The 26,988-nt window shown below is 43.6% G+C and overlaps 1 protein-coding gene across 1 annotated transcript; it reads left to right on the plus strand.

The window, feature by feature from the left end:
* The first annotated feature begins 1,419 nt into the window (after positions 1 to 1,419).
* On the plus strand, positions 1,420 to 26,988 carry LOC142029096 (ADP-ribosyl cyclase/cyclic ADP-ribose hydrolase 1-like). The gene is made up of 8 exons (XM_075023395.1): positions 1,420 to 1,744; positions 16,570 to 16,699; positions 17,358 to 17,493; positions 18,298 to 18,380; positions 20,125 to 20,201; positions 20,923 to 21,015; positions 23,295 to 23,381; positions 25,308 to 26,988. Exons 1-8 carry the CDS (start codon positions 1,503 to 1,505, stop codon positions 25,387 to 25,389), a joined length of 930 nt encoding a protein of 309 aa, XP_074879496.1. The 5' UTR covers positions 1,420 to 1,502; the 3' UTR covers positions 25,390 to 26,988.

The raw sequence follows: 26,988 nt of genomic DNA on the forward strand, positions 1-26,988 counted from the left end.
GCTTACTGAAAGGATTATGGGGAAAAACTTCCTTTATGAGCTAATCCTTACTGAATTGTCTCCTACAGAGCTTCCTGTGCTTTTTGCCGAGCCTGTGATGGGGACCACTGAGGGGACACCAGCAGTGTCATGAAGAGAGAACACTGTACCTCTCTTATGAAGAGATGACACTGTTAGGAAAAGATATAGAATAGAATATTTCAGTTGGAAGGGACCTCCAACGATCATGCAGGCCAACTGCCTGACCACTTCGGGGCTGACAGCCTAATACGCCACTCCAAAACTGAGGCTTCAGTTCTGAGTAAAACCCTCCAAAGTTTCTATCATTTCTCAGAAAACAGGATCAGAAAAATTCAGATTATGTGCTTAACATATTGCTCAGCAGTGAAGGCTTTGGTTGGAGCACGGCGTTTCTCAGGGCTTTCAGAACTGCCTACTCCTAACTGAGATGTGTCACAAACGCCCTTTCTTGCAGTCAGCCTGTTAAGGACAGGTGCTTGGTAAGCAACGATTAACAATTTATTAATAGTTTATAGTTAACGTTGTTCTGAGATTGCATGGCTTCTTTTGCTTGGATTTTGAGGTCTGAGTCTTATGTTGGCTTTTGACTAAGGAAGTGGAATCGCCCTATTTGGAGAGGACAATAATGAACTAACTTCCCTCTCCCAGAGAACATTTAATGCTTCGTTAGACAATTTCACACAGCCTCAACCACCCGTAATTTACACGCTAGTCTTGGAAATTCATGTGACAACTAATCCAAGCCTATCTGCAAGGGAGAGAAATAAAATACCCCGTTGCGTGTTGAGGAACTACATTTTTGCGCCTACCGCAAAGTTCAGCATTGCCCGAAAACCTGGCAAATTGGCTTCGACAGCAATCACTTAAAACCGAGTTAATTTCTAGAAAACAGGCCGGGGTCATTTTAATTCGGCTTTTGCTCAGACATTAGCGGGAGCCCCTCACTGCAACGGGATCTTTACCTGAACAAAGGCTTCGGGAGTTCTACGAGCGATTTCCTGCAACTCCCAGCTCTCGTGGGTTATCGCCGATAAACGCGCCCGTCCGCTTCGGGGAGGGGGCGGCAAAGCGGCGAGGCGGCGGGCAGCGAGCGGCCAGCCTGCCGCCTGCGTGGCGCGGACCCACGGCGAGCCGCCCGTGGGCTTCAAAAACCACTGACCTGCCCCGACCCCGCCGGGAACGGGGCGGGGGGGGAACGGCCGGTCCCCGGCACCCACCCCCTTACAGTCGCCCGGCCCCAGCCGCGCTCTCCCGCCCCGGCGGGGGCCCCCACCGCAGCGGGGGCGGCCGGTGACCCCGGGGGGTGGTCGGTGACCCCGGGGCGGGCCGGGGGGGGGGCAGCCCGTTCTCCGGTTTGGCCGGCGGGGCTGGTCGCGGGGCGGGGAGGGGGAGGCGCCCGGTGGGAGGCGATCAGGGCTGTTTCGGCCGGGCGCTGGGAGAGCGGTTGCCGCCGCTCTTCGGAAGGGGGGGGGCCCGGCAGGATGCCCTTCCAGCAGGGCTCTGCCCGCACCCGGCAGCGCACCGTCCTTCTGGTGGGGATCGCGGTCCTGCTGGCCGCCCTGGTCCTCGCCGTCGTGCTGGCCTCTGTCCTGACCCACGGCGAGCGAGGGGGGGTCGCTCCGAAAATGCTGAAGTGGAAGGACAGAGGGACCACTAAGAACCTGCAAGAAGTCATCCTGGGAAGGTGCTACAGCTACGTCATGGCGCGGTACCCTGAGCTGGGGTGAGTAGTGGTCCCGGTCGTGCATCAGGGGTGTAAAGCGAGCGGAAAAGCGCCGGCTCGCGCCTCCACCCGCTAGGTTGGCGGTGGCAGAGAGGAGTCGGCCGAGTAAGACCCCTGGTTTGCAGCAAAAGGCACAAACTCGGACAGCAGCTGCCCGTGCCGAGTGGTGGCTTCTTAAGGAAACCACCTGCAGAACCAATGTGAGTAGTACTAATCCTAGGTCAAAACTCCATCAATCACAAATGCATTCCGCAACTTCCTTAAAGCCGGCTAAAATAAACGCTGGATTCTAGCAGGTTTGAGTGTGTGGAGGTGAAGGCAATTCGCCATAAAGCCAATCTGCCAAAAATCCCGTAACATGTGGCGCTGCATTCGCGTAACCAGAACTACACGGGAGGGAGGAAAAGGAGAAGGTTCGGCACACGTTTGTAGGATGGGCAAAGATGTCAGGAAAGTGTTGAGAAATACCTTGGGGTTATCCAAAACCGAGGTTTTTAGCCTGTAGGTAAGACGTCGCAATGAACACAGGCAGCTTGCGTGGAGAAGTACAGATGGATCGCAGTGCCAGCACGGCAGTCCCGGGCAAAAACGTCACCCAGTGGTGGTCCCTGCTCAGGCCGTGGCAGCAGGTAGTGTAACACCCCGAGCAGCCCACCGACCTCTGCTGCAGAAGAAGATTCCCTGGGCCCAGGTCTGCAGTAGCGTATGAGGGCTGAGAACTGATTTTCTGATCCCCTTCGCTGCAGGGAAAGGCAGAGTATGAAATAAGGAGTGCCTTGGGTCCCCTGCAGGTGCTGGGGACACTCAGCCCCTCAGGACGGGATTCCAGGGCAGGCAGGGTCTCTCAGCAGGGACCCAGCCATCACTTCTGTGGCACCAGCCGCTCTATTCTGTGTCCTCGGTAAGGCTCTGGCAGACATTTCCACGACCCCGGGCTGAGCCCCACATCTCGGCCAGGTGACAGAACCGTTGTGGTCTTGTCTCCAAAACGATGATTGCCACCTCTTGTTTTCATTAAACTGAGCTGACAAAAACAAAGCTGTACACAGTTTGCTTGCATTTGGACTTCTCTTGGCCTCAGATGTCCGGTGCTGCATGGAAAAGCTGATTTGCAGCATTTGAAGGGAAATGGAAAATCATGGCCTGAGCATGCAGAGATTTAAGTGCATGCTTTACATTAAACACCTAGGTTGGTTTAGTGAAGGGAAGGGGTTTTTTCTTACAAATAAAATTAAAAAGCACCTGAAGCTTTTGCAAAGTCATGCATATGTTTCTAAAAGCATGCATCAATTTATTAAAGAAGTATACACTCAATATTTAAATCTGAAATTATTTTGAAGCCTAATAGCCTGTATTACTTTTGCTTGTTTTATTCAAATTGGGGTGCTGAAAATGTAAAAACCACTTTTGTGTGAGTAAGTTTCCAGCCAATGTCTTGTATGTTTTCATTCACAACACAGTCTGAACCTGACCTGGGAATCATTTGTTTAAGCAATTCTTTCAAGGACACTTTTTAAAAAAAATCACAAAGCCATGATCATAAGCTTTCTAAAAAGGTTGTTTTTATAAGGCATAACATTTTGTGCTATTCTTAATCCAACAGTGTTTAATAGCTTCCTGGCTGTAAGCTCACTTTCTTTCAGATGAAATGACTTCTGTATAGTAGGAACCTTTTTTGTTTTATTTTATTTAAGAGACAAATTTATCCGAGACAGAGAGTACTGTTAAAAGGAAAAATATGCTAGTTTACATACACCTGAAAAGTTCAGGAGGTTCCTGAACAGAGAATTAAATGTAGGTGCTTTTCTGGGAATCCAACCTGAGATTCCTCGTTTCTGATCCTGCAGAGCTCGGTGCAGTTTGCCGTGTAACCAACCACTTCTGTTGGTGGTACTTTCTGACAATAAAGCGAGTACCTTTAGGACACATCAGGGAGCCCTGTATTTTTCATCCCATGCCCTTTCATCATTAGTGTAGGCCTTGGATCTTGCATTGCGTGAGATCTTTGGTGCACTTAATCAAAGAAAAGGAACAGGAACAGGGAACTGCAGAAACTCAGGAAGGTTTATGAGCTGAGCAAGCTCTGTCCTATACTCAGTTAGGACTTTTGTTGCTGCTACTCCCACCATGGGAACCTCGCTGCCTTGGTTATAAATCTTCTAATTTCTTCATAAATTTGTCCATAGTCTGGTTTTGCCCTCTTAATCTTATACCAACATATGCATTTGTTTAAAAAGCTCTGCTTTTAGTAAACTCATGGACATTTCCTCATATTTTTCCCTTTTTATATCAGAGCCACTAAGTTCCATCTTTGACAATATTTTCATTTTTTTTAAAAATAGCAATCTGTTCTACTGCAGTAGTTAGTGTGACTATTTACTCCATTTTGGAGTGCCATAGCTGTCTGGTTTTGGAAAAAGGGGGATTGTTGACATATGAATATGGACTTCATAACGTTTCTAGATATCACAGATGGAATTAACGGGGGCCACAAATCTACATCCCTCATTTAGCTCTGCTTTTGCAACTGCATGCCATAAATCATGTGAGAAGGCCACGGATATGCTAATGCACACCTTCACCATCACAGCTGCTTTAATCCTAGAGGATACCTCCTTGAACTCTCCCTCACCTTGCTGGAGCCCCGGACACCCTACACAGTCAGCACACCCTGGTCATGCGCTTCTCTTTTCGGATATGATCTGTGGGCTGAACCCAAGCCCAATGAGGTCACTGGAAAGACTGCTGCTGTCTGCAGTCAAGTTTTGTGAGCAGCTCATGCAATCAGATTTTATCCTGTTGATTTGCTTATTCTCCAAAATCGTCAAAATGTTCAGGTGCTGAATTGAATTTGCTCACTAAAGAGCAATTCTCAGGTACTGTGTAAAGCACCTGCTGGTGATAATTTTGTTTAACTGCCTGCGTGCAATACAATCCTCGGTTTTATTTCTCCCGCTGGCTGGATGACTCTTATCATTTGTACACATACAGTTTCCTCAGTTAGTCCTCCTGTGTAGAACTGTTGTGCCAAATTTCAGCAGAAAGAGGAAGGGAATACCAAATGCTTAACTAATGCATTTTCAACATTAGCCCCATTTTTTTAGGAAAAAATGTGGATGGTATAGCAGCAGGCTTTAGGGGTTTTGTTCCCTGCACACAGAGTTGCACAGCTAGATACTGACATTAAAGAGCAGTATTCCTTTTCGCCTTCCCTGGAAAACTGGCTGCTGCCAGATGACAGAGCTAAAGCGATACTTTGTCACGGCTCAGTAGTCTTGTCTTTTTTTCAACATTAACAAAAGCTGCAAGTTCTGCTTTCACTAGTCTTGCAAAAATCCCGTGCCCATCAACGATGGCCATTGGTGTGTGTTGTATTTTTGTCTGAATAAAGCCCGAAGGCAGTTTGGTCTGAAGAAAGGATTTGGCCTCAAATTCCTCCGTCTCCTCTTTCCCAGTGATGCGGACACCCTCTGGTGGCTAACAAAACCCTCGCAATGCTCATACTGCGGGTCTCCCCCAACGCAAATTTCAGTTTACAAGACTTTCTCCCCGGTATAGCCAGAGGAGGGAAGGGCGATGGGGTGCACGGAGCTGCATGCTCGCCAGCCCCAGGCTTGTGCGGGCCAGGTCGGTGCCGGATCCCTGGGAAGAGCCGCGCTGGGGCGAGCCCGTGACTTACCGTCGCTCGGAGGATGCTGCTTATGAAGGGCTTGCACCTTGATGCCTGCTGGGGGAGAACAGATGGGTGGCAACAGATGTAGCACAAAACTTGTTGATACCAAGGTAACTGGTTTAATTTCCCTCTTCACCGTGTTTGAGTTGGCAGGGTGAGGTCAGATACGGTCGGCACTTTGTGACGTGGGAAAGGAGGGGAGAAGACGCGTTATCTAAAAGGTCATAGTTGCTGATCCCCAAAATGCAAACAATGCTTTTTTTTTTTCAATCTAGAAATAAACTCATCTTACGTTCGTGGCTCAGGAGATTTTTCATTCCCAGGTAATGACGACTCTGCCCTCAGATCTGCAGTCACTTCTCAGTCTGATTCACCCAAGCTAAGCCAAGCTTGCAAAGACCTGCTATTTAAAAATGGCTGAAGTCGAGCCAGCTTATTTTCTGTCTAACCTCTGCCAGTGAGAGAGGACCAAGGATGCAGACAGGGAGCCATTTCAGTAACGTATGTGACTTTCAGGCCCAGCAATCCTACTGTGTCTGACTAAGCAGTGCAAAAACCCAGTGATGAAGATGCAAAGCATAGAACTTCAATAAATTTTTCATGTAATGTTGTGTGGACAAACATAGATTTTCCCCTTAAATACAATTAGACCAACTAATGTTGTTTCTATCGTTAGAGGCAAATTCCTGTATAACAAATTTTAACAGTCCCTAGTTCCATTAAATTTACTACAAGTTGGTGCATGTTCAGGAGAGCTTTGTCTCCTGAATTCGTGATCATGAGTGCATTTTGTCTTTCCATTCCTTTGCAGCCTGTGGAGATGGAGATATGTTTTGTCAAAAAGAACATATGGAACCATGATATTGTGCGAGATACTACTGCACTTACAGCATAATTTCTTCCAGAAAGAAATCTGGGGTTTGTTGTTGTATGCTGACTTTTGCATTTTTGCCTTCATGCTTTGCTAGGCATTTTTAATTTAATTTCCTTGAATCCGTTCACTGATTGTTAACACTTTCACATCAAGCAGAGCACCAACAACAGCCATGATTTGATTCAGTGTCACGAAAACCGTTGCTTTATTTTATATAACCATGACATTCTATTCAAACTTACCTGAGATTTGTGTTTTCAGGAGGAAAAAATGCCTTACATAAGACAAGCTTTTACTGAATCACAGTCTTCAGAAGAGTATGGTGCTACTACCAAGTCATAATGCATTAGCACCCCTATTAGAGTGCACTGCAGAACTCTAAAGCTTCTCAATTCAATATACATCAAACTACAAAGGATTTCGCTTTTTTTTCTTTTCTTTTAGGTACACTTTCTAAAAAAAAAAAAAAAAAAGGAATTGTTACACCATTTCTTGTGGTTCCAGAGCAAACAACTGGCTTTATTTACACTATCTATCTGCGGAAAAAGTCATGGGGTCCTAGTGAACAAACTGAACGTGGGCTTCCAATGTGCCCTTGTGGCAAAGGGCAGTGGTATCTTGGGCTGGACAAGGAGAGGTGTTGGCAGCAGGTGGAGGGAGGTGATCTTTCCCCTCTGCTCAGCACTGGTGAGACACATCTGGAGCGCTGGCTCCAGTTCTGAGCTCCCCAGTACAGGGGAGTCATGGACATACTTGGAGCACATCTATTGAAGGGCCACAAAGGTGATTGAAGTGTCTGACATACAGGGAGAGGCTGAGAGAGCTGGGGCTGTTCAGCCTGGAGAAGAGAAGGCGCAGGGGGATCTTACCAGTGTGTATAAATACCTGGTGGGGGGAGTAAAGAAGAGGGAGCCAGGCTTTTCTCAGTGGTGTCCAGTTGCAGGACAGAGGGCAAGGGACACTGATTAAAATACAGGAAATTCAGTTTGAACATAAGAAAAAACCCACCTTTTGTTACTGTGAGGGTGATCAAAGAGTGGAACAGGTTGCCCAGCGACCTTGTGGTGGCTCCATCCTTGGAGACATTCAAAACCTGACTGGACATGGCCCTGAGCAACCTGCTCTGAGCTGGGGGTTGGATCAGATGATCTCCAGAGGTGTCTTCTTATTCTTCCATTTCTTAGAAGATGCTTTTAGGCTTGCAAGAGGTCCATTGGATAGCTAGGTTACTGGGTAACTAGGACAAACAGTGATGCATAAATTTTTTGGCTTATCTGTAGTGGCAGTGGTGATATCTGTTCCTGGTTTTGGTTTGTTTCTTGGTATTAAGATGGGCACTGTATCATCATAATAACACACTGCTTATTAAAATGCTCAAGTCAGAACATTTGTTACAATGCGTCAGTGTACGCTCTTAGTATTTTCCTCCCTATTATTTCATGTGCCAATTCCTGTAATTTCTTGGTAACTAAGATACAATCATTATAAACATTAACAACTGAGTCTTTCTCAGAGGTACACTTCCACTGAAATATGCTCTACTGAGCTTTAACGGGGAACTGGAATATAACATTTAGTAGGCACAGATAGTTATTAGCACTTTAAGATGTAGAGGTAGGGCCTTCAAATGAGTCCTTGTGCTGTTTAAGGCTAGTTTCCATAACTATTCTGGGCTATAAGATAGAGCTCCATCTGGGGTTTTCGTCATCTCTTTCTAATTATTATTAGAAAGAAATAATTTTCTCATTAGCAAGAGACAAGTTCATATGGCAGTGGGTAGCTGTCATTTATTTGTTCTTGAGGTAATTAAACACGAACATATTTACTTCTGCTCTTCTGGAGTATAAACATCAATGCTAGACTATGAAAGGCCATTCAATTCTGTGCAAAGCTCATACTCAGTTCTGCGCAGAAAACTTATCCTCCCAGGCTGTAACTCCACTGACAACAGCAACCCAAAGTCTGAGAGTGTCCTGCAAATATAAGGGGGAGGTGTCAAAAGATGCATTGTCTTTTTTCCATGGCCAACATCGATGTACTTCTGAGGTACAGATATGCTGTTGAGATCAGAATTTATCTCTCAGTTTGGCAGCCATATGTCAACATCTGTCTGTTGTCTATATTGAGTTATAATCAAATAAATATTGTTATTAAATGACTATATATTCTTCATATACTCAAACTTCTTACATTTATTTAACAGTGGCTAGATATTTAATGGTTCTTACTGCAAGATTCCGTAGGATTTCAAAGAATTTTTTACATTTGGGTCAGCCTACACATATTGCAGCACGATTATCCCACCATCATATATTAAAATTTCCTTGCAGTGAAAGTCTCCTTTGGTTTTAATCCCAGATACCAGAGAGAATATCATTCTGTCTGCACTGGCCTTCTACACATTAATCAGAAGTAATTGTTGATGAAATACTGTTCAACTTAGTTATCTACTGCAACTTTATGCAGTTATTTAGTCATGGACAGTCAGTTAGCTGTCTGTTCTTTGCCTTCTCTCTTGTTTATTGATTTTATAGAATTGGCTATACAGAGCAATGGTTGGTGGCTGTCTAAATTATAGCACCACCCTAGGACTGAAATTATTAAATGTTTAGATGAGCCAATCTAAAGCTTGTTGTTGCTGAAAGGAGGACTCCTGTTCCCTCCCACCTCTCCCTGCTTCAGTTCCCTGTAACATCTGTAAAGATGTCAGTGAAAGCAGCCGTGCTCAGAGGCGTTTTTGTTCACCTGTCATTCCTAAGGTATGGTTAAAACTTGAGAACTGTTTAACACCTCAGAGCACCGTGGGGAAATATAACTCTGCTTATCCATAGGGATAGGAGGAATAGATCTTTTTTCCCTCTCAGGTCACATGAAAAATCTCCCTCAAGTGTCCAAGGGTAAAAACAGATGCTAAAGATGCAGTCCATCTTCCCAGGTGATGACACCAAAGTAAGGTATTAGCAAGGAGCTCACTCACAGTTGTACTAAATCTCCGATCTGTTCCCTTGTCCTTGTCCTGCTGACACACGTCACCCTTGAAGACGGTGACTTACTGAAAACTTACTGCATTTATGCCACATCCCAGCAGTTTTAGTTCTATTAAAAAAACCCAATGTACTGCAAATTCATGTTGTGGGGAAAAAAAAATATGCAGCTGCGTTAAGCCATTGAGTGTTTCCCTGCTATAACATACTTTTATTTAGATCATTCTTACAGAAATGTTTTTCCAAGTTTAATATTAAAAATAAAACAATACTAAAAATACACTAATCAAGCTTAAATTTGTTCCCTCTCATCTGTTGATGACTTGGCCCTCACTTGGAAGCTTAAACTGTAGAGCAACTATGATCCTCTGTCAAAATGCAGTCTAGGTGAGACTTCTGCCCTTCTAGAGGCTGCATCCCACTTATAGAGCATCGCTGAAAATACCATCTGCTTAAGCAGCTTGTTTTTTCACCCAGGAAAGCTGAAATCCAGCCAACAAAAAAAAATCTGCTTATGTAGATGAACTCTTCACTGGTTTATAGCTGCTACCTCTTGGCTCAACCCTTCCCGGAAGGGTGATAAGGCTTAGTGTTGTCCGGAGCACTGATTCCCAACTCACATAAAATACTCCAGGAGCTATAAACCAAAGCCACAAGTACACCTGCCATTAAAACCTTCTCATTCCTGCCAAAGGTGAAGGACCGGCGTGACAAGGAGCTATCATTAGTTCCAGGTCATTCCTTGTACACAAACATACACAGCCCTAAGGTGCACCCAGTGGAAATCTCACCTTGTACTTCTTTTTTCAGACCTCCAGACTCCCCCACCTCTGCTGTGGGGAATTTAATTGCCCTGCCTACAGGCAACCTTTCCAGAAGTCGTCTTTCTCTGAGGCAGAGTTTTGGATCGCTGGCTCTTATCCTCAGTCAGTTCCTCTGGTGCTTTCTTTACTGGCTTTTGAACTATTTATTTAACAGAGAGCAATACTTACAAAATCAAGCTGCCAAAAAAATCAAGTGTATCATTCTCATATTGAAAAAAAGTCAGTTACCATAAATGTTACGGTGGCAGACACTTTGGAATAATTAAACTAAGTGGGTAGCAAGTGGCTAGTGCTCATTGAAGATGTTGAGATTGACAGCTCTTCCATGATTTTTTTCCTTCATCCTTTCCGTTGGTAATTTTGCCCCTCTATTATCCTAATGCTAAAAGCAGCAGACGGTAATCTCCTCAAATCCTCAGCTATGACAGCATATTGGCTGACCTTTCTTAATTCACATCTGCTGGAATTTTTAGGGCAAAGATACCTGGTGGGAGATTGGAGGTGCTAGAGTAACAGGAACGAAGCTGATCCGTTGTCTGCAGGTACCCATTTTCCGACTCAGCGGTCTGGAGAGATGGGTCGGGCCGTCATCCGGCGTGAAGAACCGCAGACCTTTGGGGTTGACCTCAGCTGCTGCTCCCGAGAAGTCCCTTCTCCCGCGTGATGGCAGTGTTCTCCTTGCGTTTGGCTCCTGGCACCCACGGCTCAAGTTGGCTGTAGAGAAGCCCAACCACAGCTGCCTGGGCTGGGCTTGGCAGCGGCTCCGAAAAAAGCTGCTCCAAAGCAGCAGCGAGACACGGCAAGTCTGGAAGAAGGGAAGGGACGGCAGAAGAAAAAACCAGAACTGTTTAGGGCAAAAAAGGTAGCAAAAGGATTCAGGGTTACAGAGGGCCTCCTCTCAACACGGGCGCAAAGGTTATTGTTCATTGCGTAGTTTTTGACAACTTAAAGACATAGCTACTCGTAAGCTCACGTGAAAAAACAAATTGAATATGGATGCATAAACTGCACCACTTTCTACAGCCATCACAGTTTGCCTAAAAGAGGGAAATAAACTGACACACAGGCGAAGATGGGTCTGTTAGATGCAGAAATATTGCTACACCATTTAGATCCTTTGATATGCATTCTCCTTCTGAAACGTCTCAGCTTTTACAGGTGAAGATGATGCCGTAGACTCCCAGCAGAGTGTGAACTGGTCTTACGACTTTAAGGAGCTTTGCTGTAACCACAAGCTTCTCACTGACTTTTTAAAGAGCCAGATTTCTGAGTGCTTAGGTGCATATGTGTATTACTGTTTTGGCTAATGGTCGTAGCAAATGAGAAGGATTTTCTTATACAAATTGCAACTGCTGGTGTGGTTTGATCCCTGCGAAGGCCAGTTACAGAAAGGGCTCAGCTCTATCTTCAGAGCCTCACCACAGAGCCACAGTTAAAATCCAAGTGTGGCCTGAAGCCATTGTCATGTTTTAGAAAGAAAACAGGGGACCTTGGAAAAGCTGCTATTGATTGCAGGGGAGACCATGTCTCACCAGGGAAGTGTCTCTGCCTGATAGAGTGATTTGGACAATATGGGCAGAGTCGATTGAGTTCTCCAGAACAAAGCCTGGAAGTCATTTTTCACTTGTAAATTTAAAATGGGTCCCATACTTGAAGCATCCCTCTCAAATTTTTGAGCAAAAAACTAGAGGCAACACAGCCCAAGGAAACACTGCCCTTCTTAAGGTGTTTTTAGCATCCAGTGTCAGTCCAGTGCTGAACCGAAAGCAAGACATTGTTCATGGTGTAACTGAAATCAGCAGGAATGAAACTTATCCTTGATATTATACCAATTAAATCGATTTCAATTGCAGATGAATTTGCTCTGTCATGTCCAGTTACAGAACAAAAGATAAATTACAAAGTAAAGAAAGAAAAGATCTATATTAATAGTGATTTCCCAGGTAGCTCAATGCCATCCCATTCCTTTAAGTGAAAGGATACTCTTTCAAGGTTAGCCAGACCAGTGTACTGATGTGCAAGAGATAATGATGCAGAAGCTGCCCATTTTTCTAATATGCACATTAAAGTTTGGCTGCTAGGATAGCTGCTAATGGAAATATTCTTGGCCCTAGCTTCTGTTTGATAGATTAATGTGATATTCATACAAAAGGTAAATGCATAGAAATACTCAAATTCATTGGAAAATGCAACTTCTACCCAAATGTAAGGACAAATGCAGGATATGCTTTGCAGTATATATAACATTTGGATTTAATAAGGAAATGTAGTTTTAATGGTTATTTGTATCCCAGCCCTTATTCAATGCTGTAGTGAGTGCAGGATATAGTCTCTGTCTCCAAAAGGTCATAAGGCAAGTTCTGCAGTCCTCGCTTTCCAGAGAAAGGGTTGCAGGTTCAGTTCTTGAGTTTACAGCAGGTTTCACAGTGTTCCTTCTAAGTCTGATAGTTACTATTTCATATTTACCAGCATTTCCCAAACTCTATTCATAAAAAAAAAAAAAAAAAAAGAAAAAATTAAACATAAAATTAGAGTATATTTATTTTACATGTCACTAAATTTGGGTTAAATATTTCAGATTCTGTACTAGAATAAAAGGCCTTAAATATATCAGCATAAACAAAGTTAACCTCAAAGGAAGAAATCCATTATGCATAAAGATATGACATTTGCAGATACGATGCAGAATTAATATGTAACTCAAAACATACAAAAAAAAAAACCAAACCAGAGAAGGAGACCACACGAGACCCGGAGCAGTGTGGTACATAAGCGTATTCACCATGGACTCCTGCATCTGAATTAGATAAATTTAATTAACTAGTAGACTGGTGATCTCCTTTGCACCCTTCCTTTCTTTTGTAAACCAAGAAAGAAAATAAAATTAGTCCGTTCTGTGACTGAGAACTTCCCAATGAGAAGTTGGGAGGAGCCTTAAGAGGACAGTTTGCTTCTCAGGCATTTTTTGGCAAGGTAGATGTGCTTGTTTCAACCTGAAACTGTTCTTGCTGGAATTTTTAGCATACCAAATGCCAGCAGACTTTTCATATTGTTTTCAGGAGGCGCAGAGCTACAGCAGGTCTCTGCCCTTACCTCTGCTCAGTGTGAGTTAAATGCTGCACACCAGACAAATATTTTCTTGTTGTGCTGGAAAAAGGGACTGGCGAAACTTTATTTATAGTGTCTACCTCAATAGTGAGGCTGGAAGGAGTGGCATATCTTCCTGGAGCTGGGATTAACAAATCCTAAAGTTTTGCTCAGCGCTGCCAGGACTGCAGATAAAGACTCTTCTCTCAGATATGGGTGACATCCATGCACGTCATCAAGTGCTGAGCTTGGTGTCTTGAAATGCTAGAAAACTGATGCTTTGAATTTGTGACTCATCAAGCTGGCGCGGCAGGATCGTGAATCACCTGGGTGGCTGTTGCTTGATGCTTCTCATGGCCATGACTTGAGTCCAGCAGCAGAAATGCTTTGTACTGTGTCTATCACTTACCTCTCTGCTTGGAATTAAAAAAACAGGTTTTTTTCTTATGATTCTTTGAAAAATATTTTGTCTTCTGAGACCAAGCTTAAAAACTTTGCAGTACGAAAGGATAAATGACCAGGTAACCAGCTGTCACCTGTAGCTGTTAACACTGTTACATATAACAGATTTCAGGAGTAGCTTAAAGGAAAAAGAGTCTTGTTAGTAGGGCAAATCATTTGACAGAGTCGAAAGCGTGAGCCATATAAATGTCTGTGAGATGTACCAGTGCTTACAGCCAAGCCCTACAAATTCTCTTTACGATACCGTTGGCTATGCAAAGCAAAGGGGACAGGAACCTATTCTGTAATGTCACCCCTTAATCAGCAGGAGCCTTCTCTTTTGGCTGATTCAGTGTGGTGACGTTGTCATCCTATGTGGCAGGGAGAGGTATTTACAACTTCCCAACCCCTAAATGAAGTACCAAAGTTGGGAGGATGGTCTCTGTGGGTTACTTCCACAGTTTGCAGCTAGAGACAGGCTTCTCCAGGAGAAAATTTAATACATCCAAGTTAAATTCTGCTAAGTAAAACACGTGAATACTCCCTGACATGACAGTGCAACAGCAAAGCAATAACTGCTCCCTAGAGCACCTGCAGTTTGGCTTCTTACTTCTACAGTGACCATAACTGAAAGTGCCTTTAGGCTCCTGGATAAAAGACAATAGCCCAGTAAAAAATCATCACTGTTATTAGTCTTTACTTACCTGGAGGTAAATTTGGTTCATATAAACCAGAGGTATGGTCCCTAACACAGCTGGGACTGCCCCTGTAACAGACTGGCATGGTAAGAAATTAAATTCGGCATGTGGCCAGAACTGCCCCGGTTGGCCAGACGGCCGGAGACCCTCCAGGCTGACCTGCCTCGTCCTGCCCGCAGGCTCTGGCTGTGTTTCAGACAGCACTGTCCAGTGGCAATACCCAAGCTCGTTTTAAATCAGCAAGGTCAGGCTGCGGGATATCGGCAGCCCAGATGGAGCTCTGCAGCGTGATGCACTTGGCTGGCCCAGGAGTGGGAGGTGAGGACATATCCACCATAGACCTTTCACTGAGGAGGACTGGAAGAAGCTGGGGCATGGAAACCTCCTGTAGTGACCACCGAGGGTGGTATGACCTCCCAGTAACCAATATCATCTATAATGCTAAGTTAGATTTATTACTCATGTGGTCTTTATTTTCTGTAAGGCTTAGGAAGGGAAGGAAGAGAGTTCATGTCCAGACACCGAGGAAACAGCCAGGAGCTGACAAGTGGCTCTGGGTCCCGCAGTTCAGACACGGCTCATGTAATACAAACAGCTCAACTCTCTGCGTTCCAGTTTGCCCCTCTGATGCTCAAATGGGCACTCGGTAGAAATCGTGATCAAGTTCAGTAGCTGGAATGAGATCACACAACTGTAGGGAAGATTAACTTGAAAGTGTTTGTAACTCTTCAATGAATTACTACTGTTTTTCTTAATCCTTTTAGGACTATTTTTAAGACTAATCAAATTCCACATCCTGCATGTTACCCAAGTACCAGCTAGTAACAAAGCCTGCAGCTGTGTGTTTGTCCCATACTAACTGATCAGTGCTATTTTTATAGCGCTTAGAAGGCATTGGTTTCTTCACACAAAACAAAGTCCATTCTTCAAATGACTTTTAGTGGGAACACACTGGGAGCTGATCGCAAACAGTGAAGAAAGAGTGGATGAGTCAAAGACGGTCAGAATAGCTCCATTCAGACAGGCAGACAGCAGGATAATGCAGTCAGGGTTTTAAATTTACATAAAATAGGGAAGAGAAGGATGCAGAATCACTGCATTACTGTCACTGCTGTGATGAGAGGGGCAGGCTTTCTGCGTGGGTCTGAAACTATGGGAGCAAGGGCACCCATGGGGGACAGCCTTGAAAACACATACTAAACAGACAATAATTATGAATTATCTTAACGCAAAGTTTTCATTCATTACCTCAAGTACAAGAAGGCAAATGTCCTGAGCCATCCCAAATGTTATTGTATGCTGCAGCCTCAGGAAGGGAGCATGGCACTGCTTCAGTACAGAGATACGGTTGCTGGCCTGCACTGTGCAACAGATTTCCTCTTGGTAGCACGAAGGGAGCCCTGCTTCTGTCAGCAGGGAGGTGCTTTATTTCCTAGGCTGATGAAGCAGCGTCTTAAGAAACAAGTGTAGGCTGAGGGGATAGGGTTGTGTCGTGGCATGAAGCAGTTCCCCCCATGTAAATTCAGTGGAATTCCTCTGACTCATGCCAGAGAGAGCAAAAGGGCCAGAACTTGTAATGTGGTGGAGGATCAGGAGGAGACTGAAAAAACCCGCTGGAGACCAAGCACCTGATCTGGATCTTGGTTATACATGTCGAAATCAGCTGTGGCTCGACCAAAGTCAATAGCTGCAAATTAGTGCATAAATGAAAATAGTATCAGGCCCAAAACAGCCAGACCCCTGCTTTTGTTTTAGATAAAATTATAGATACTATTTCTGCAGGGTTGAACACTCTACAGGGAGACACGTGGGCACATTTTTTGGCTCACTGTACCTGAGGAGGCAGAATCCTTCAGCCATAATTTTAAAATGTACAAGTTATAGTCTGCCACATTTGCTTCTCGTGATTCAGTATGAATAATCAAGAAATTTGATCTTCTGGTTATGTGATATCAGCACTGATCTTTTTAAGGGACAAAACCAGAGGACATTCAGATATTGCAATAACCAGTAATTTAAAATGCAGGAGAGAGAGAAAGATGTTTTAGAACTGCTCATTCCTCAGTTTTACTTAATTTGCTGAAGATATTCTGCTTTTGTAATGGATAATACATTTTGGTGCCTGAGCATAGTTAGAACTCTTCTAAAATCTAATCCATAGTGTTTGACCATAACAGAAGGAGATCCTTTCACAGCCACAAATATTAAAAAATACTAATTAACTATGTTTTGATCTTTCGGCAGAGATAAGGATTGCCTAAAAATATGGGAATCATTAAAACATGCGTTCATTTACAAGGATCCCTGTAATATTACATCAGAAGATTATCAGCCTTTAATGGAGTTAGCGAGTCATCCTATACCCTGTAACAAGGTAACAGTACAATGCATGGTGGGCTGCTTAAGTAGTTTTGTTGTGGGATGGCATGCCTGGGGAGTGCTCTGAGTGACAGGATCTTGTCCATAATGATTGTGAGGGTCTGCAGTCGATGAGGATATTTTGCTCTTGCACCTGCTGCAATAGTCCCGCAGTTATCACCTTTGGACCCCAGTAACACTGTTCATTCTCTGTCTCTGGAAGTCATCCCTGTGCGAGGCTTGCCTCAAACCTCAGTACTGGGGTCGTCCTGGTGAAGTGACAGAGATGTCCCTGATCCCTGAGCATACGGCTCTCCATAAGGAGCATGCTGTCAGAGGGACACGGCTTCCAAAAAGCTGCTCTTCCATGCGCAGTTCAAAATCACACAACAAATTAAGTATATATCCTATGAGAACGAGTCAAAATCTTTCTTTCGAAATGCTTTACAGGCTGAACACATCCATTTCCACAAAAAATGACCACCCAAAAGATTTTGGAAATGGAAGTGTAGGCTGCAGAAATAAGAACTGACCCACTAAGGTGAACTTGCAACATTTCAATAAAAACTAAAACTCCTTCATTATCATGAAAACTTTTTGGTTTTCTCCAGGAAAATTTCCTGACCAGCTCTAGTATAAGTAACACTTACTAGACATTGTACCTTATTTCACAGTCACTGTTTTGGAGCAAGACATATGACCTCGTTCATCGTTATACAAAATCCAATCAAAATTTCCTTACCTTGGAGGACACCTTGTTGGGTTATATGGCTGATAGGGTTTCATGGTGTGGAGACCCTTCTGCCCCAGGTAATAAGTCCTATTTTTTGCAAAACAAATATGAACAGTGGAATTCCAGATTATTCTTTTCTCTTATACATCTAGACCTAAACACAATCCTTTTCACATAGTCTTTTCTTGTAATTTAGTTTAAAACCTTAACTGTATTTCTGTCCCATGTTATGGAAGACTGAAAATAATACTTAGTTCTCAGGTTAATTTAAAAACCACAGCTTTGGCTGTTATTAAAACACCAAGTTGCTGCTTGGACTAATGGTCACATCTAGACCTCTTTATCTAGATTACTCGCTTCCTTCCTGTGACTTCTATGGGACACACTGCAAAACAAGAATGCCATTCAAAAAGGTCCTGGCCATAGGCCAGTCAAAGTGGCAGGGGTAGCATATAGGTACCCTGGGGTTATTGCTGCCCTCATGACTCCTGGGTTGGTGCTTAAGGTTAGCAACCTCTAAACTGGGCTGGAATTACTGAAAATTTTGGGCAAAGGTTAGTTTTTCTGTGCAATAGGACAGTATTTGTCAAGAGCTAACCTGTTTCCCACATTTAGGCCTGCATGTTTTCCCTTCTCAGTTTTCTGAGAATTATTTGCATGCAGGGCCTGCAGCTGCCTCCCTGAAACCTGTGTGAGCAAAGAGGAAAGCCTTTGAACACATGCAAATTGCTTTTCCTCTTAGAGCCCTTTCCTCATGTAGCCTTCTTGCTTTGGTAGGACGCTCATCTTTTTGCCATCGTTAATCAGCTCTCAAAGCCATATAAACATTGCAACAATATTCATTCTAACCTTAGCTGTTCTATAAACATATTTTTTCTCAGGAATCAACTATGAATCTTGTCCAAAACGAAGTGAATGTGAGAGCAACCCTAGCTCTGTGTTCTGGAAAATGGCATCCAAGATGGTAAGATCTAGAATAAATCTCCCCTAATCCAAGCATGTTAAAAGGCACTAAGTTTCTGACACTGCCAAAAACGTGAGTTTTCAGATTGGACTTAAAACATGGAATAGTAAAACTTCACATGAGCTTTAGTTTCAGGTGCTAAAAATCATGGCGTTGGAAACTTGTATTTCCAAGGTCCCATATTTTATGTGCAATATTTCATGTCACTGTAGTTTGGGCATTCTTATTGGTGGACAGAGACTGTGTGCTAGCGTCTAGAACAACACTCAGCAGACAGCTAGAGCTTTGCACATAATACTTACAATAATAATAATCACCACCTTAATTAAATCACAGGACTGAAATTGCTAAAATAAAATACATTCTAGCATGTTAATGTTGAGAGCAGTGCCCAAACTGGCAGAGAAATTTTCCAAGGAGCTGAGAATCCCCTTGCACCTTCCTGGCATAAACCTGCAGAGTACATCCTCCCACGACGGTATCTGGCAAGGTTCCTATGACGTACCCACCCGTATGCACATGCAAACTCCCATCACATGAATGAGACCCTGCTAGTCTGAGTTAAGCAGTTAGCCTGGCCTTGTTGAGTCAGCACTTTACAGAAAAAAAACCACTCTCCTGTATCAGTTTAGTTTTACATGTCTCTCAAGACTTCACCCTTGATATGACTATTAGTAGATGACTGCCCAGGTGGAAAACAAGCATTCCTGTACACTTCAGCTCTCATGTACATAAGAAGAAGTCTACTCACTGTATAAAAAATAATTGTTTGGGGGTAAACTAGTGTACATCATAAGTTTTCCAAGCTCAAAACAGTTTCTATGTTCTTGTTAATCCCCTCAGTTCCAGAGCCTGAGAGGGATAAACCACTATACAGAGTCAGGCTTGCTCAATTGTAGGCTTTCTAGTCCAAATAAATTTAAGATCTACTAAAATTCATGCTTATTACATTAGAAAGTTATACATAATGAAAATGCCCTGCAACTTCACAGCTATCAAGGTCTGAGTTTGAGCCACATTGTTTAGATGTGAGAGGACTTGGAAGATTTGATAAGTACAGTCACCTGTGTCAAGCTTTTTAAAAAATTTTTGTCTTACCAATGGATTATATATCTAGAGTGGGTACTTTATGTTGTAACCTTAGTAACCTTTGAATATTTGGACATAAGTTTTAAAGAATAAAAAAGCAGTGATTACACGATCCAGTAATTTAAAAATCAAATCAAACAAAACTTGGTGATGAGTTTTACTAAAACGACTGGGGAGAAAAATCCTAAGCCACCAAGCAACACAGAGCATGAGTCACAAGGTAACGAATACACGATAGTTTGCGTGTCCTTAAACTAGTAGTACCTCTGTTCTGGCTCATCCTCACCGCCTGAGTTAAAGCAATCTGAGGATTTTTCCATGTTACTACAGCCCCATCAGAGCTGTAGGTGCTGGGCTCTGGAAAGCCCTATAAATACTGAAAACAGCAGTGACAGCAAAGTTGCTATACTAATCCCATGCAACCTCAAAGTGCAAATTCATAACTGGCTAATGCAGCTTTATCACAGTTTTGCCATAGCCTTTAGAGGCTTTTATTTTTTGCACTGATGTGTTCTGTAAAAGTATTGGCCAGATCTTCTACTTGTGTAAGTCAGTTCTGATGACAGCGAAGAAGTTACAGTAATTTGTACTAGCCCTGAATCTGACATGGCGCTGCACGTAGTCTCAGAGTAAAATGTCCATTTGTTTTGTTCAGTTTGCAGAAGCAGCATGTGGTGTGGTTCAAGTGATGCTCAATGGATCAATAGAAGCTGGAGCTTTCAGAAACAGCAGGTATTTACTCAGCATGCTACCATTCATGTCTCTGTGGGGCCTGCATGCTGGTGAACATGTCTTTGCCAGTGAGTCCCAGTGCAAAATGGATTTTGGTAAACTCACATAGGGGTTGAAACCACTGGCTGTTGTAGAGCTGATTCACTTAACTCCTTCTATACAGTGACTATAAATGAAATCCTTCAGAGGGTATGTGGGTGGGGTATCCAGTATGCTCTTACTACACAAAGTAACTTTATTATTAGAGTTTATTTATTCATTACACATGAATGACACATTTCTAACTGTCCATGGAGCTGACAAGATTTTACCCCTCCAGACTGATATTCCTCGGGTTACCTGGCTGGAAGTGCAGTCTTGAATAGTATTGAAATGTGAAGAATATGCTGGTCGGGGGAATAGCCATGTTCATTTCCCTTGCACCAAACCAAATCAGTAGCCAATAAACCTAACAGGAGAAAAGGCACTAAGGATGGAAAAACTCCACCTTGTTTCAGTCTGCAGACAGTTTCAAAAGTTCTCCTGAAAGTGAAATAAGAATAAGGAGAAAATATTTTACTGTAAGACAGTTAAATGGTCTATGAAAATCCATTGGCAAGATAATGTTCTTTCACTGAGAATAATAGCAGCACTAATAAGCACTAGGATTTGGGGAACATACTCTGTATGTCTTTCTCGGATAATCAAGAATGTTTTGCTTTTTCATGTCCCATTCTTACAGCATCTTTGGAAGTGTTGAGATCTTTAACCTAAACCCAGATAAAGTCTCTGCAGTACACATTTGGGTTATGCATGACATTGGTGGACCCCAAAGGTAAGTCACGCCGGTACGAAATGACAAGCAATGTGTAGAAGGCAGACGGCACAGCTCAGTTTGGACGAGTGGCTGTCTAACGGTGACACTGTCTTAAACCAGCTCATGAAACCTGCTCTACATTCACTCTCCTAGCTGCTTACTTTACTGGAAAGAATAACACTTGTACTGTTGTTTTCTTCAGCATTTTTCATAGGTGCTGCTGAACGGGTATAGCTAAGACACAATGACATTTTCCTTGCTTTCAGGAGGTCCCATGACCTTTAAATTCCTTCCAACCCCACTGAGCTCTACAGATCTTTATTATGGGTGCAGCACTGAAGTCACAGAGCAGGCTGCGTTTGCAAGGGTGAACAGCTGGAAAATACATTTGTCCACATGAACAGTATAATTATGCTGAGCAGAACCATTTTTGATAAAATAATTTCAGATGCTGGAACAGTTTCCCAGAGAGGTTGTGGAGTCTCCATCTGTGGACATACTCAAAACCCAGTTGGGTCCTGGGCAACCTACTCTAGCAGATATTGGTTGGGCTAGATGATCTCAAGCAGTCCCTTCCGACCTAAATGATTCTGTGATTTTTAATAACAAATCTGTAGTTTAAATGCTTACCATGGACTTACTGATACCAGAACAGTGACCTCAAATCACATCTGAGCCTTTCTGAGTGACCTTTTTCATCCCAATCAGATTCATTTTCAGATCTATCACATTTCAAGCACTGAGCATGAGGCTCAGTGCCTTTGATCCCTATCTTCAGCGCCGGTTCTGGGGTTCATGTGGTTATAACGCACTGCCATGGTTTCTCCCATTCCTAAGGACCCCTCATGACAGGGGCAGCAGCTTTGGTGCTGTGGGTCAGGAAGCAGGCTGTGATGATGCAGTGCAACTCGGGAATGAGTGTGGACCCTGCAGGGACCCTTGCTCAGGCAGCCTCAGTGTCTGACACCGTACCAGCTCCAGTGTTGCAAGCCCTGCCCTAGCCCCGACACCCAGAAGTGTCTCTTTGCCCCACAAGCTGACGTATCTATCACAGCTCACAGGCACGCATCTATCCTGTGGTCAGCATGCCAGACATACTTTTGTGGCCCATTGCATAGAGGTTTGCTGAAGAAAAGGACATTGAGTAATCTGTACATTAGTTCCCCCAGACATGGCACTTGATCCTTTCTCCCATGATTTCCCAGCATCAGAAAAGCCATTATGTTCCTCCTCACTAGCTTCAACACCCCGGTGCCCTGCCAGCCTTCTTGACACATCCTCCTCCTGTGCCAAGTTCACAGCAGTTTCCTTTTTATTTTCTATTTACTCCCAAGGAGAAAAAGGGAGGATGGCTCCAATAATATGTATTCCTTTTATCTTCTGATTTGTATTCCATGTTGAATCACTGATAACATCTGGCAAGTCTAGTGAACAAAGAAGAGTTGGCTCTGCTTTCCATTAACACCATATGTTAGGAACTGGAATTGCCCCAGTATTGTATCATTGCCCTGATGTGTGTTCTATACTTTGGACCAGGACATTATTTTTATCCTGAGATAACAAGTCTTTTGCAGTATCTCTGTCTGTATCTATGACATTTGTCAATCCTCTCACTACAGCTTTGGGGCCCCTTGGGCCATTTCAAGCAAACTAAGCATAGAGATAATGATCTCAAAGGTATGACATTGCTACATGCTTCATGAAACCATGGAAAAAAATACACAAGTTAGGGCTCCTACCAGTGGAAAAGTGGTTGAAACAGCCCCTTGTCAAAAGAGAGTACCAGCAGCCACAGACTGAGTCAAACAAATTGGAGGTGCCTGTAGCCTGCTGCCTCCCATGTTTTCTATCTGCTTTCTCCTGTCTTACATCCTACCTGGGCCTTAGCTGCTGGTTTTCATGATTGGCCCTTTCTCATCACATAGAGGACTTGATCCCTTTGTCCCTCCACAAATTTGAACAAGCCTTATATCCTGCTGCTGTGGATGGAAGCCACCAGCAGCTCTGGAGCAGTTCTAAAGCACACTGAACTGTGAATGGAACTGAGTTATTTCCCCCAGGTATCTTCCTGCACAAAGTTCTTTTGTGCAAGATGCACAGCTGGACATCACATAGTTTCTACCAGTAAAGGCCTAATGGTAGGCAAAACGCTACAAACCCAATGGACTTTACAGCACATTAGCAAACAAGCTTTTAAAGAATCTTACCTGAAATAAAGCAAAGTGACATAGTGTGGAATTTAGCTGAGCTTCTTGTACACACAAGGAATGCAAGTTACAGAAGACTTTTCTCTCCAGTGAGTCCTGCTCGGGTCATTCCATAAAGAGGTTAACAAGCATCTTAGAAGAGCGAAACTTTAAGATCACCTGTGAAGACAATTACAGGTAATTACCTGCTCTTATTGGTGACAACTTGCTAACGTAAAACTAATATTGCATCTCCCTCTTGACTTAACATAGGTTTACAGCAAGCTGGAGCAGAGTCCCCTCTTACTGCCGTCACATCCCTTCGATGTGGCTGTGTGTTTCTCAGCAGCTTCTCTCTCGTTGGCTGGGTCCGGGGCTTGCTCTCTGCCCTGCGCTTGCCAGTGAGCGTGTTCAGTTGCCTTCAGGGAAGGAGCAATCCAGCCTCCTTCAACAGATTTTCATCTGACTGGGCTTTTACCTACAAATCAGACCCAAATAGGTAGCTTTCCTCCCTGCTGCATGCAGATAACACAGTATGTCAAGGATGGTCCGTACTTCCTTTGCTATAGTTTGAGCTTAATTTCTGTCCAGCTGCTTTGTCAGAGAGTGAGACATGAGACATGATAAGCATTATTAATTACTATAATTCAGCATTGTCAGGAGAGAAAACCCGGAGTCTGGGAAACAGCAGCCCAAGTTCTGATTTGCCTGAAACCTCTATCTGCCTGCTGAGGAGATACAAAAGCCTAAGACCCTTTATCCCTCTGTGTGGGTTCAGAGACCTTCACACAGAGCAAAAGTGTTCTTTAGTGACATTAGGAAAGCAGCAAAGGTTCAGTATTACTCATATCTTATCTGTCAGGAACAGCTTTTCAGAGCGAAGAACTCATGCTTGGAAAAGAACATTTCCAAAGTAAACAAACATTTCTATAAACTACTGAGTTCACGACATTAGTTTTAAATAAGGAAAAGTTGATCTGCAAAGGAGACAAATGCTTTATCTGGTGACAGCACTTTAATCCTGAAAGCGGAGCAATATATTCCTGTTTAGGTATTTGCTGAACCTGATAAATGGGTGCTCTGCACATTGTGAAAAAATTAACACTGGTGTGGTGCATAAATCTGCCAAATTGTGATGCTTGTGTACTCGCTTTCCCTTTGGGTAAATGCAGCCTTTAACCAATACTCCCAGGACCTGTAAGTAGATACAGATTGTTTCAGCCTATGATGAAATAAGCTAAGGGGCCAGGGACGAAGGGGAAATATGTAGTAGCTTAGATCCCTCATGGCTCAGCGCAAGGAGAAACCTGTAACACATCATGAAGAGTTGTTGACACACTCGTTGCTGTGGCTCACAACCCGCTTCTTAGAATAACAAGTAGGGTGTTTTGTCAGACCTCAACTAACACATACATAAACAACTGTGTAAAGCAACACGGACAATTAATTTTACTATTTTATACACAGAGCAATAATAAAATAAGCAATTTACATGTGCAGTAAACCTCTTCAAGATAGACCATGTAAGTTAGCTTCACTCCCCTGAAGTCATCACAAACAGAACCGTGTGGTCTGTATCAGTTGAGCATCTGGCTTTTCATGCCACGTAGCAGTTGATGCTGATCATTTTCTCTTGCTTTTGTCCATGTCAGCAGTGTCTTCCAGAAGTAGCTCAAAAAATAGATTCACTGGATGTACTTCTAGCAAAAAATCTAATCATACCTGACATTGTTAGCAACAGCTTTACATTGTAGCAGTAGGGGTTACCACTGAGTAAGCAAGCAAGATGCTGAATTTCCAGCATGGCAGCAACTCCCTACTCCATGCAAGAGACCTTACTTCTTTTTCATAATTATTTTTGTTATCACAGCATAGCTGACATGCTGTGAGTTCACACCCTACTTTATTCCGTACTCACTTGCTCTCGTCCCTAGCCCCTATAAACACCAAAGTTATCTTTGTGCAACAAGATCTAAAAACAAATTATCCTAAGAACAGACACCCACTTGATAAGCAGAGGTGTAAGATGCGCTTTGACTTTCACGTTGCATTTAGTAGCTGTGGAGTTATTCTGTTGTGCTTGCAAAGTAGTTACTAAATGTTTGGGTTTGTGTCTTACCACAGGCCAGTTCAGCTCCTTCAGTGTGTGTATAACCCTGACCACACGGACTGCAGACTTTGCACCAACACCACGGCAAATCCATGACACGGAGTCCTCCGCACTACTGAAGAATTCCATTGTTTGTGTATAAAGCTGGAAAGATGTGGCTACATAGCTTAGAGTGATAAATTATAGCGTGGTGTGTACAGGGTCCATAACCAGAAATCCTTGCTGTGATCCTAACAGCCAAGTAGCAGGAGATGATACTTTAGGTGTGATTACTATACACACACGCACACAAACATACTATTTCAGAGGGGCCAGGGGCATGTTCAGTGTTTGAGGGCAGATGCTTTGCCCTGCGTTGCTCCCTCCTGTACAGCTCCCCTTGTGCCCAGAGGCTCAGAGCAGGGATTCCCTGGGGCATGCACAGGGAAGAAAGAGACTTTCCAGCAGAGGCAGAACTTGTTCCTATCAGCACTCGGCTTCTTCCCCGCTGGAAGGCTGGATGGGAAATGACGGGAGCATGCTACACTCTCCCTGCATCCCAGTGCAACATCCCCCAGAGGGGAACGTTGCCCAGTGGCACATGGTGCAAACCATGTTCCTCCCAGGCGCTGTGGCACCTCTGAGCAGGTAAAGCGAGCGATGGAAGAGGCAGAGCGGTTCTTACCTTTTAATGGGCATTGCATCCCACTCCCCAGCTGGTGGGGAAATGGCTGAGCTGAGCCAAGAAAAATACCAGAAGCCGCTCAGAGGGTTGCCAGCATCTGTAGGAATGTGTTGAGTGTGTAGCTGGGGAGAGAAAATAGCAAGACTGACTCAGACAGCCCCATTAAAATCCCACTGGAAACATCATTGCAGTTCAGATTACATTTTATTCTTAATATAGCAGCAAGTGTAAGCCTTCCAACTTTCATAAAAGGTCCCTCAGGCCACAGTGTGGCCATCCACTGGAATAGAGACAAACATCAAAAGGTTGCCACAATAAGGAGTGTCTCTTGACCTCAGTTTCTGAGGTGAAAGGTGATGCCTTGCAGTGCATGATTCACAAGCACGGACATGCCGTAGTACAGTGAAAGAGCAGGTTTCATTGATTTTCTTTGATTTCTATTTTTCTGGTCTCATATGCATAGTCAAATGCAGTGTTCATAACAAAACAAAGATCTGAGGCCAGCTTGTGGCCACGGCCGTAGTGCCTTTGCGCGGTGCCATTGACACTAAGAGAACAGAGCAGGCTTTGCTACAGATATACTCCTAGGTGTTGCAGTGCCAGTGTAACCAGCAATTGCCAATTCATTAGGCAGACCGAGGTTTCTATGACCCCACAGGCAGAAGGTTATAATGCCGTATGTTTTAGTGACTACCCAGAGTGTGAAGCATCCTTATGGAACTGCACAAGCTGGTGTAATTTCGAGCATTTCTAGATAAACCTTTTTTCTGTAATACACAGGCCTGCACTGAGCATAGCTGGACCACACCCAAGACCTCACCCATAATGTTTACATTAAGTGAAATGTATTTTTATTTGCACTCTGTTATGTAACTACTTAGATGCATCAACACAGACACATACCAATACTTTCAAATAGGTCATTTCTGACTATAGGTCAAGAGTTTGTCTTCATGCTCACTTTTGTACCTCTTCTGTTGTAATATAACACGTTGACTGTAACATCGAGATCTATAATAAAATTGCTCATG

Source organism: Buteo buteo, chromosome 1 (assembly GCF_964188355.1).
Source record: "Buteo buteo chromosome 1, bButBut1.hap1.1, whole genome shotgun sequence".
In the NCBI taxonomy this organism is placed as follows: domain Eukaryota; kingdom Metazoa; phylum Chordata; class Aves; order Accipitriformes; family Accipitridae; genus Buteo; species Buteo buteo.